We start from the raw sequence: 13,187 nt of genomic DNA on the forward strand, positions 1-13,187 counted from the left end.
TTCCGACGTAAGACTATTGAAGCTGAGCTAGAGTAGAGTGGGTACAAAATTTAAAACTTTTTGGCTACTTGTATCCCGACATCGAGCATACCAATTAAAAGCATAATGCAAGTCCTCGAAAAACATTCTAAAGTTGTGGATATTAAACGGACAAGCAACACCACTACTATGATTTGACAACGTATACATAAAATGAACATACAAATTATGTGCAACAATAAGAATGCAAATACTCTGTATCAACCCCAAAACAACAAACAAGTAAATGGCGTAAATTGTAATGTATAAAAGTTTCATGGAAATTGACTGACACAAACTTTTTAACCTTTAATTTAAAAAAATTAATCAATTTTTGATTTGTAAGCCAGAAACCAAACACGCTATGTTCATTACCCTTGTTAATACTTTGCCACATAAAACACCAGATAAAGTTCTCTAGTTTTTTTAGTAAACATAGGTCCTCTCAGTCAATAACATATTAACTATAAACAGCCTGGATATAATACGGACTCCTATTGAAGTATTATTCTCAAAATTGGTTACATTGGAAGGCATTTCTGTTGCTGTGACCTGTCAATCTGTGATAAAAACAAAGGAAAGCATTCTTTTCTTATGACGATTGTAGTATTTTGGTGTAACCACCGCTCTCCTATCGACGACAAGGACAGACTTACTGCGCCCAATTCGTTTCAGCCGTTTCAAGTCTTTACGAATACTACGCTCTTGAGTTAATTTTTGTGAACTGTATTATTGGCCGTGCTGTAGATTGTGATTGCATTATTTGATACGCATACAGTCCAGTTAACTAATTCTTCAAATTTGCTGCCTTAAGCAATTTGTTACCCTCAGCATAAGAAAATATTCCAAGTTGAACACAATCAAACTTTTTTGAGTTTCGTTAATATCTAAAGTTATCATTCGAAATAGCAAAATTTCCGACAAGCAGTTCAAGACAATTTCATTACAAATAGCTATGAAGCAGCTAAACAACTTCTATGTCTGATTTGTTAATAATTTAGACGATATTTCCCCGATAAGCATAGTTAACAAATGTATCAATTTTCGCGGATTGTGCTTTTTTTCTACTCTCAGTTGCTGAATAACGCAATTAAAGAATCCATACGTTTGTTAAAACCATTAAAAAAGTCCTTGCAAGGTTACTGTTGCTCAGTAAATTTATTCCCCAGAAAATATATCTTCTAATATCAAAATTAATTTTCTTTTCAACAAGTCAACGTTCAGTTAAACTATAAAATCACTAAGATGATTTACAGAAACAAGAAATAGTAAAAAAAAAACAGGTTAGTACTCAGGTTTTATGCTTCAATTTGCACTGTATGTTAGTTTGATAAGACAAAGTTAAAGAGTTTTATCTGGTTTGTATTTTATATGAGGCTTCTTCCATGTTGTCAATAAGTTATACATCTCAAAATTACCTCTTCGATTGGTTGTATATAAGGGTGGCGTGATAATGTGAACAGCTTTTCATAACTTCACTTTTTCAGTGTAAATCTTGTGGTAGGTAGTTTGTTAACAAATTAGAAGTTTTGCCGAATTTTCTGTATCAGCCAATTCTCGTCTGCCAATTCTTTTTGAAATAAACTGTATAGCACTAACTCCTATAAATATTTTTCAAAAATGGCCAACTGCAAACATTACTTATTTAAGAAATGCTCATCTACTCAAATTATTGGTCAAATGCGTCCAGAGATGAGCCAAAATGGTCTAAAAAAGGTTTAAAAACTGTCATTTCCTTCATTTTGTTTACAATTTGAGACCAGTTGTTCCTTTTCGGCCGGTTTTCTCAAGTGAGGATGCAACAAATCAAGAGTAACAAAAACTAAATGAGAGCAAACAAAAAAATGATGCACAGGATAGGTTTGCATATTATTAAGGCAGAAGAGAAGAATTCAATATGCGTCTTGAGTTCAGTGCATGTGGACTACTTTCTTTGGATGGAATTATCCAAGCGACTTAAATATAAGTATTAAAGCACATGCTTCACTTGGAGTGCGCAGATTTAGCTCAAAACGTGAATAATTCGCCGAAAACGCCCCCAAATAGTTTATCTATGTATATCACAACCAATAGGTTTCTGACAAAGATAATTTAAATAAAACGTTTGAATTTCTGGAATTAATCGAGAATTGAGTAGCAGTTTCCAATATAAACTTGAATTTTGAAAAGACATTTAAAGAGTCTGATCTGATGTCAACTCATGCATTTATGCATATTCAGTTCTCTTAATTTCCCGGGTCGAGGTTTGGTGGTGAATTTTCGTAAGAAATGCGGTGAAACGCGGTGAAAAAAAAATAATTTTCACCGCGTATTTCTTACATCTTTTTGCGGTGAATGCGGTGAATCGCGGTGAATTATTTTTTTTCACCGCATTCTCAGTATTCTTACAAAAAAGAATGGTCCCCACACGGGTTCGAACCTCTGACCTCCTTCATGCCCTCATATTCCACTGCGCCAACTGTCACTTAGGTCTTTGTTATTTCTTGTGAAATTAAATCAGATTGATTAAACTTTGGAAATCATATGCGGTGAATTTTTGTAAGACATGCGGTGAAATGTGGTGAATTATTTTTTTTTCACCGCATTCACCGCATTCACCGCATTTCTTACATTAATTTGCCATAATAGTCTATGCGGTGAATTTTTGTAAGAAATGCGGTGAATTTGGTGGTGAATTTTTTTAAGAAATGCGGTGAAAAGCGGTGAATTATTTTTTTTCACCGCATTCACCGCAATCACCGCATTTCTTACGAAATTTCACCGCATTCACCGCATTTCTTACGAAAATTCACCCTAAAACCTCGACCCGGGTTATTGCGTTTTAAGTATCACCATTTGGTCTTTTGAAATTTGATCCTGCTAATTTCCTGCAAGTTAAATCCCGTGCTTTTCCTGGTGTGCTGGTGTGAATGAGTATCAAATCTTGGTAGATAATTTTTTAGTGATATACGGATCAAATCACTGCCAGTACAATCTTATTTTAAGACTAAAGAAGTTGCTTGTCATTGATTATAGGATATTTTTTCTTTCATCGAACAAACCGGCCGTAGCATTATTCCAACTCAGTAATGTTTTCATTACGTAAAACCACTTTATGATAATTTCATGAAAAATAAAGGAAATCGTCATCTGTGTATTTTAGAACAATGATGATTTTCACATTGTTGCGAATTACATAAAAGGTGCAATCTGTTGGCAAAATAGGTGCATTTAGTTTTCAAATTAAGCACATTTTGTTGGAGCTATATCAGTGTCATCTCTAAACCTTTAGTGTGAACTTTTAACAATGTAAAATTTTGGTTTGCTTGTTTATTTACTCTCGTGGTATATCGATGGCAGGAGTTGAACCATTGTTGTCTCCTTATTAAAATCAACTGAGGACAATTTGCGATAACTTTTTTGGAGACTCAGCGAGCCCTTACATTACTTTGACTCAAAACTTGCGAATGGTTTAGACTTGATTCTAGACGTGTCAAGTCAAAAAAGTGACAGTACGAATGTTCTGATGCAATACAGATCCAGCGCGAATTGCATTGATTCATAATATGATTGCATAATTAGCTCGTTAAAGCACCCCACAGACCACCACCATCACCACCACCAGGCTATACATTACATTTTTGATTGTCGGCACATGTAAGGATTGCGGTAAATAGCGGTGAACAACAAATTTCTCACCGCAAGGTGCCCGCATCTTTTAGCGATCAATGCGGTGAAAGCAGTGAAGTTTTGTATTATTATCGGTTCTTAGCGGTGAAGTTTTGTAGGGTTTGTTGTTTTTAACCTTAAATTTTTGTAAGATTTGCGGTTTTTAGCGGTAAATTTCTATTTTCACCAAATTCACCGGAATTCTTACAAAAATGAAACGCCCGTATACGTGTGCGAACCTCTCACCTCCTGCATGTCAACAACTTCTTTTTCCACTGCGCCTTATATCACTGACTTCCTTAAGATTTGCGGTTTTTAGCGGTGAATTGTTTATTTTCACCACTTAAGCGGTGAAAAAATAATTCGCCACTGCCAACGGGAAGCGGTGAATATAAAAAATCCGCCGCCAAAAATCGCGAATTTTACGAATATTCGCCGCAAAAAAATTGAATTGAGAAAAAAATTCTGTTTGAGCATCTAGTTCCTCCACACAAAAATGGGTCGAAAAAAATGACAAGTAGTAAACGTAAATAATAATCAGAAAACCGTTGTATTAAACAACTTTTGCTTCCACTACTGCAACTATGTGCGCAATTCAATAACTTTTGTAGTAAAGCGGTGAAATTTTTTTAAAGCTTTCAACGCTTTCTCTTCCGATATCACATAGTTTCATATAAAAATTGCTTCGTTGGAACCTTGAGCTCACTTAGCTGTGAAACTTTGTACGGTTTGCGGTTTTTAGGTGTTCATTTTCTTTTCACTTCTATTCTTACATATTTTTCTACAACTTTTTCTGCGTTGTAGATTTTTGGCAAAATTAGCAATTAATGTTCGCAAGATTTGCCGTTCTGAGCGAGTGAATTATTTTTTTCACCGCTTTCAACGCCCTTACTCTGCTATTCTTACATATTTTTTGCTACATTTTCTGCGGTGAAGATGTTTGGTAAAATTAGCGGGAAATTTTTGTAAGATTTGCGATTCTCAGTGGTGAAATCCTTTTTCCACCGCATTCATCGCATTCAACGCTAAAAGTTGCAATTCTTACATCTTTTCACTGTATTCACCGGAAATCTTGCATTTTTAGCGTTGACACCTCGACCGGGTACGTACTGACTCAGCAAAACTGCAAGTCTTGGACCAATACTGTAACAGAGCTCTCATCAAGTCATTAATAAGATTTGGCGCGTCTTTTTTCAAGTGTTAAGTCCTGGCAAGTCTGTCGACAAGTCAGGACTTAACACAAAAGTGTTAAGTCCTGGCAAGTCTGTCGACAAGTCTTGGCTGAGACTTGACAAGTCTTGAATGGAGACACTGCGAAGGACATTTAGGCTTGATTTTTAAGAGTATTTAGTTACTTCTGTTTGCACGCTGCTTCTAGTCAAACTAACCAGTTTAAATTCATTCTAACAGTATTCTAATGTTCTAGATCAAAATCGTGGCTCCTTGTCGTAGTTTGTGCAAGACTGTTGAGAAGGGCTGTAAAGACACGTTCCTCGAGAATGATAAAGAGTGGCCTTTTAATTGCGAGGATTTCCCGAAAGCCAGTGACGTAGGATGGCAATGTGTTCCACCTGTTGTCAATGTTTGAGAGACTAAATGAAGATAATATTTATCTCTTGATTTTGTATGATTTCATATTTGTAGTTTCTAAGAGTAATAATGAAGATGCTCTTAAAATAAAACAGAAAGTTTGAAACCACACTTTCCCGAGAAAGTACAGTCAGAAGTTAAATAATAGTTAGATAGGAAAAAAATTTTCACCTAACGAATATCGGTTCGACTTCTTATCACCCCGATGCTTTTAAACCCTCAACTCTTAACAACAATTACGTGTAAAAAAGCCGACGTTAAAAACGACTAAATCTGAATCGATTAAAAAGGACCCAAATGCAAAATGTTGTCATTAATTACCCTAAACTGTTAGATAAATACCGCGAAAAAGAGTGTTGGGTAAATTGGTGCCGTGAATATTAGCCAAAAGGAAAATCAAGCGAATGGAATATTAGCCGGAAAGTGAAAATGTTCAGTTGTGCTATTTGGTCTGGTTGTGATCAATTATTATCAAGTTCCATATGCCTCTGAGGTGGCCGTTGCCGGCAAGACATGGCCAAATTCTGTGCCCGTGTCACCGATCATACAACTTTCATTGATTTCGTACTAGGTCATATACGATTATTAGTAATCATTATAGGTCATATATGATTTGTATAAAATCTTGGCTATCAAGGATGGCTATCAAGGAGCACAAAAGATGGCTACCAAAAGAAGTCTTATTAATGAAAAGCATCGTGTGTTCAATGATTGGAAAAATGATACTAATCAAGAGCTCTTTAACATTTACAAAGTACAGTGGAACAATGTTAATAGAAAACTACGTAAAGCATCTGACGATTATACAAAAAAAATTTCGAGAATCTCCCAACTTCAAAAAGAACAAGGGAAATTTATTAAGAAACAAAATTAACTCAAATAAACAGACAGAAACAATTGCAAAGTTGAAAGAGCGCCATAACGTCATATCACAAGAAAAAGCATTGCTAATTGTTTGCGTAATTGTTGTGCCGGTCTTGTACTTCACAAGGGCGAAACAACTGCTCTTAAGTTGCCTTCTTTTAATTTTAAGGGAAATGAATTCAATTTCAGGCCGGCAACCAGAAGAGAACTATACAAAAGTATTGACAAACTACAAGCACCAAAATCAGCTGGACCAGGGTATAAACCATCCTGGGCATTGAAAGATTGTAAGTTGTTCATTGGAACACATTAACAGTTTGCTATTAACGAGTTTATAAACGCAAACAAATTCCCTGATTTTTTAAAGGAAGCCTATGTCACTCCCATCAATAAGAAATGCGACAGGCCGAACCCTGAAAACTATAAACTAATTGCGGTCACTCCAACATTAGCAAAAATTTTCGAACGATTTCAAATGTAGCAACATTTAGACATGAATAAAATAATTAACACGAATCGATTTGGTTTCCAAAAACAAAATTTTTAATACAAAAACTGCCCTGACAAAGAAATTAAATCATTAGGTTGAAAGAAAAGATATAGTCTTAACAATCTTTTTCGATTGAGCGAAAGCTTTTAGCTCCATATCCTTGGACATTTTTACACAAAAAATTGAAAAATATGGTTTTGGAGAAAACGCAAGAAATAATTGAATTCTAATCTTCTAATTAAATTAAAACCGCGTGTTGGAAACAGAATAGTTGAATCCGACTGGATAATTGTAAATCAAGGTGTTCAACAAGGTACTGTACTTGAACCACTAGTTTTAACACTTTATGTAAATAACTTCGGTGAGGAATTAGGGAAAAGTTCGAATGCTTTACAATTTGCAGATGACACAGCAATTTTATGTCTTCAAAAAAATGAACACTTTTTCGAAGCAAAGGCTCAAAAAATATTGATGGAAACTGAACAATATATGAAACAAAACAAGAAACAATGAAACAATGAACGAAAAAAAGAAGGGAAAACAGAAAAAAAATTGTTTTTCAAAAACGAAAAGTTACCAACTGTCAATTGCGTTGAATTTAAAAGTCATTCATTGAAACCAACAGATGAATGCAGATACTCTGGTGTTATTCTTGACAAATAGTTGACATACCAAAAAAAACTTAATAATGTGATCAGTAAAATGGCTGTAGCTATCAGCTCAATTTATTTGATACGCTTTAAAATACCTTTACAGACTCGAATAAATCCCTTTAGATCACTTTCTTCATCGCATTTAGAATATAGTGCATTATTTTTGCAAATATTGCCATTCTACTCAATTGACAGAAAAAAAAACAAACAAATTAGATGGGTAAAAAAAGTCTGCTTTTATCGAACAAAATCTGACAGTGATCAAAAACAACTTCTTGAAAATTAAATACTTCCCACAGAACTTCAAATAGCAAAAGCTTCAATAAGTAGACTTTTCAATATTGTCCAACAAACAACATACAAGATCAGAAGAATTTCAGAATAGTCGGAGACGTTGAAATTAAAGTAAATAATTGTACAAATATTTTTTCTCACAGCAAAATGTAAATCAAAATTGAGTCAAAATTCAATTATAAGAAACTTCGTTCGGAAATGGAATAAACTTTCCAGAGCTCTAAGAACGGAAAAATCAAGGAAAAAAAATTTAAAAGAATTAAAGGAAGAGATGCAAAACAGACACGAGATAGTTCCAATTGACAAAAAATTGAAGGCCTTAAAAGTTTATTTTTTAAACTTATTCACGGAAACTGGAAACTGAACCTTAGCTTCTTTTACTTATTCAAGGGATAGATGTAGCATGTTTGATTTATTATACTACATCACGTAACTATAACCTTGGGGTTATTTGAATTTACATGTTTGAGATATAAAAAAATTTCATACAAGAATAGTTTTTGATTTCCTAGAAATCATACAGGGATCATACACAGTTTTTCACAGCCTAAAAACTGTATTTTTTTCCATTTTCAATTGAAATTGAAAAAATATCATGGATATCATACAAGGTCATATATGACAAATATGACTTTGACAGGTGCCACAAATTCTCGTTTACTGTAATCAGAGGACTGATTAAACTTTTATATCGCAATTCCAATCCACATTCGATTCTTTGTTTGCGCTAAAAATGGCTTGGCAATTTAAACCTATTCAGAAAACCAATTCGAGGTTATATGCTCAAACTTTTCAATTTTTTCCTATAAATGAGCATTTAGAAGTATAAACTGGCGTCAAATTACATCAAAACTTCGTCATTTATTTGGAATTACTATTTTATTTAATACCAAAAGATATTGTACGTAAGAATCTTTCGGCGGATCACAAAGTGATGCAAGTGAAACAAATAGGTGATGTCCTACTGAATAAAAATTTTAAGAAAACATAAATGGTGAAAGATTTATCTAAAAAATATGTGATTTCTTGGTAACCATAAAATGATCATATATGATTTCTTTGGATTCATGAAAGGATCGTACAAGGAAATGAAGTATGGACAGTACGAAATCATATATGATCCTTTTATAAAATCGAAAAAAAAATTCAACCCGGGTGTGTAAGTGACTTCATTAATTGCGCGACTCGCTTATGTTCGCTTCGAACTTTTATCTCCACAACTAATTCTTCTACTTTTGACTTTTTCGGAAATTTTTCATGCCAGCTAATACTGGATGAATTGATCTGTTTTTGTGGTGTTGTATGCAGTCCCATGAGCCACTGAGGCATGGCCGTGGCCCGTGTAGTTACTCGATAATTATGCATTCGATCGCTTTCAGTTTCTGTTGCTAGTAAATAATGAAATTAAATTCTCAAAAGCTCAGTTATGATTGGTTGAGCATTGTCCAGTCTTATTTTCATAAGTAGTTTCTATTGGCTGTGAAACGAATCTTAATTTTCCGGTTAATACTTTTGAAAAATTTTAAAATTTGGCGCCCATTGAACCGGCTCTGTTCAACGTCGGCTCTCTTATAGCCTACCCTTAGTATCAAGATATAATTTCACCTCTCTAATATTTCACTCCGCAAATTAGCAGTCGGCATTGCAGGCATGTTTTCAGTAATTAAACTTTATCCCATGTTTGTCTGTTGTAGTTCCAAAACAACTCAGTTGAAGAATGGCTACGACGCGCAAAGCATTGCCAATTGATTATGGTTGTAATGTTATTAGTAGCAATTACTTAAGGGCTTAAAATCGAGGTGAAATGATAGAGAAATCCATAGTTTTGAGAAATTCAAAGGTAATTACTATTGAATTTCTCAAAACTATGGACTTGAGACTATAAATTGCAAAGTCGGACATGATCAGAACAATGATCTGTCCAAAAAACATGCTGTAATTTTCTACCCGGGATCACCACCATAAATGTCTCTTGGAAACCATACGTAAGACATGTATGGTTGTATGGCTTCTTTGATACCATACATAAGACCATACACAAACCTAAAGGTGATCTCAAATGACGTCTTTTGGACCACGTAGTACAACATATATATCGTAGTTGCCATTGGCCTTCAACAAATTTTTTTTCTATGGTGCCTTGGATACCATATCCAAGACCATAGACTTTTATGACCCATCCAAGACCATAAAACTTTTTTTTGTGCAATATCTTTTTTTGACACAAAATGATTTTAACAATGTCCTATGCGGGTTTCAGACGATAAAATTGGAGATTTAAAAATTACCCGTGAAAAAAATTTTATGGTGTCTTGGATACCATATCCAAGACCATAGACTTTAATGGCCCATCCAAGATCATAAAACTTTTTTTGTGCAACTTCATTTTTGACTCCAAAAATTCTTTTACAACGCATGAGATTTCACACCAGACAACGAAAGACTAGGAAAGTTTAGAACGTTCAAGCAAGCAAGGCATTTTTGTTGAATGAGCAACACCATTGCTTGTTCCCTCTCTAACTCGATCATTTTTAGCCAAAGATAATTTTAGCCAAAGAATAAATTTGAAAGCTTGAGGAAAACACCAAGACAGTAACAGAACTTTTTAACGCTTTGATTTATTAATCAAAGCACAGCACTTTTCTGTTTTTATGTATTTTTTAGGATGGTAAGCCATGGTAAGATCATACACGAAAATTTGGCCCTCCGTGGATGGAACCATAAATGGTCTTAAGTATAATATCTAAGATGGGCCGACCCGGGTATTGCTAAGCGCTGTTTTGATATGAAAGTAATGTCCGGGAAGTCATTCATAATTTCAGTCACATTCGTAATTTCAGTCACAGCAAACATTGACATTAAGTAAATACCAGGAAAAGAATAACCAAAAAGACAAAAAGGGGTCATTTTGGAGTTCTCAGCTTCTTTTTGGAAGTTTTGCGCATGAATAAACACGTAGCCACATTGTAACAACTTAAAAAATGTTCAAATTTGTAAATTTGTTACCACTTCAATTGATTCAGCATTTGCATTATACAAGCATCATTTCTTGATTTCACTAAGCGACAAAGTGGCAGAAATGACCTATAGGTAAGGGAACTGAAACAATTGGAATAAAAGTTTAAAACACTACAATAAGTGCATTCGACAGCAAAAATTATCCGTCTTTTGAAGCTAGAAATCGGAATTTTGAAACCACCAACATCGAATTAGAGCATTGATGAGATGAGATTAGATATTAATGAGACTAAGAGTTAAGGCAACAAAAAACATTACATGCTGAAAAGTATCAAAGTACATATTTCTTAAACGAGGAACAAGCAGTATAGATTTCAAAATCGTTAGTTAAAAAACTAAAATGTACGTTAACTTGGTATCATTAGAAGGCAAAGAGGAGCATTCATTAATGACACTAATGCACAAGTCGAAAAGAAAAGCAACAAAATGCAAAATCCATCAGCTAGTAACTGACTAAAATTATTATAAACGTTTATTTAATGCTCTTTCCTCATTCGATAACCCAATGGTCCTGTCGTCATTGGAACTGAATGAGTAGGCGAAAATATCAACAAAAATAGGCAAATAATTATGGCAATCAAAATTAGGCTAATAAATTCACACAATTGTATGAAAAATTAAATGTGAAAGCCATTAAAATAATATGTTGAACAGTAACTGTATATAGTTTCTCAAATGGATCAGTTAACCGTTGATTAAAAATGGATTTAATAAAGAAAATCAAGACAAAAACAGCATAAACAGTTTATTTCTGAGAATTGCAATTTAGTTGAAACACAGTTTCACTCATTTTTGACGTCCTCTATTTTGAGCTCCCTTTGTTAGTCCAGCAATTCCAAAATCAGCAACTTAATTTTTCAAATTGATATCCTGCTGACGTCAAAAAGCCAAAAAGATGTACAAATCTCTTTAAAAAGATGGCGCCCGGAATAATTTGATTTCTATGGGTTGCAAAGGCCAGGATGAAACTAATAACCTCCTCAAAATTAAGTCACAGTTTTTTTTATAAAAAATTGTGGAAAGAAGAAAAATTTTTCAATCTCAGCGATCATTGTGGCAAAACTGAACAACTTTTAAGTGACACGTTAAAGTGAAACAAAAACTCACAAAAAAATTTAAACCTCCGTAACTGATCGGAGTGGAGACAATTCAGAAAATCATGTAGCACATGATTAAATCAAACCTATTTTGTTTGTTTTGAGCCTTCAAATTAATCATCATATTTCTCATATTCCACCCGTGAAAATTGCCGTATCTGTAGCCCCTAATTTGTGGCTGCGAAAAGTCCAGGCCAGACTAATTTCAATATCCGCAAAAATATGCTCAAACGTGAACCAATTTGTTCTTCTTTTTCAAAAGTTTCAATAAATTATCTAATCGACAGCAATACATTTTTCTAAGTAATAGTTGATTGCTTGTACCCAGTGGTAGAGCAAAAACCAGTTTTCTCAAAGGACTTTTTTCTTCTGGCCTAGATGATGGCTCGACTATCCCGATTGAAGAAAAATCGACTAATATTATGAAAACCAAGCAGCTTGAGTGAGTTTTTGCTTATCTCAGAATTTTCCAGCAAACGTTTCCAGTTTTCGAAACACTTCTTTTCATTGAAGAAAAGTTTTCCTAGTCAATACACAACTTGAACCAAAAAATATTTTCCTTCAAAAGAAATGCAGCTAGAATTTTTAAACATAACTTTAATTTATTTAGATTTAAGTTGAGCCCTAAATATTCCGCAATACATAAATGATTTTCGCGGTAATTGATTTTCAACCAAAAAAACATTAAACGTCCAACTCAATGTTAAAAAATGGAAAAGATAATAAGGAGCACATGTTTTCTGGCAAAAATTTTGTGGTAACATGCTTTTGAAGACTGAATGTTACGATTTGCACCAGTGTGGCGGTTAGCGAGATGGATTATATCATCTCTGTCAGTTAAAAATAAAAAAAACGAGCAGAAGATAGCGACGAGTTTTATACACGATTTTCCAAAAGTCCAAAAAAGGATTTTTTCAGTTGCAAATATCTCATATGTTGTCAACTCAGTTGTTTTTCTACATAGAGCGGGAAAACAATTAAATTTTGTTTGAAACAAACTGCCTTTTACCTGGAATACCTAGGGAGCATAAGTTTTAATGTCATTTTCAGTATTAGAAGATACTTCCTGATGAAAACTTGAAAAGCATGAAATTGTATTATTTCGTGTTCCTCTGGAAGTTCATTTTCTAGTGTGCTGGTTTTCACTATCACAGAACGGTTCAATTTCAAAAGGCTTCAGGCAAAATGAAATTAAAACTCTTTAACAGTCGCCAAATTTCTCAAGTTAATTATCAAGTCTTTCTCAAGTTTTTCTCAAGTTTTTTGCGAGTAATTTAAATGTACGGATAAATTGCAGAAGGTAGAGTTCGGAGAACCTCCATTATTCTCTTTTTAATCTTTAAAATCAAACTTATTTTTCTGATGTTCTCGTCTCAATTCACCATTTTTGCTTAATGTCAGACTTTAACCATGTCTATTATAGACTAACCAAAACTTAGCTTTTGCGTTCAGCCCACTTAACCCTTGAAATTTTTATCCACTTAAAAATTCTTCTAATTTAATAATAAGAAGTTT

General features: G+C 33.9%; 1 protein-coding gene across 3 annotated transcripts in view; it reads left to right on the top strand.

The window, feature by feature from the left end:
- The window catches only part of LOC142350273 (frizzled-5-like), a 52,207-nt gene extending 46,840 nt beyond the window's left edge, over window positions 1-5,367 (top strand). For all 3 annotated transcript variants that reach the window (XM_075402053.1, XM_075402055.1, XM_075402054.1), the window contains one exon: window positions 5,093-5,367. In XM_075402053.1, coding sequence (XP_075258168.1) covers window positions 5,093-5,254 — 162 coding nt within the window. In that variant the 3' untranslated portion in view covers window positions 5,255-5,367. The remainder of the gene's footprint in view (window positions 1-5,092) is intronic.
- Window positions 5,368-13,187: the final 7,820 nt, after the last annotated feature.

This window comes from Convolutriloba macropyga, chromosome 12 (genome assembly GCF_964194025.1).
Source record: "Convolutriloba macropyga chromosome 12, txConMacr16.3, whole genome shotgun sequence".
NCBI lineage: Eukaryota > Metazoa > Xenacoelomorpha > Acoela > Convolutidae > Convolutriloba > Convolutriloba macropyga.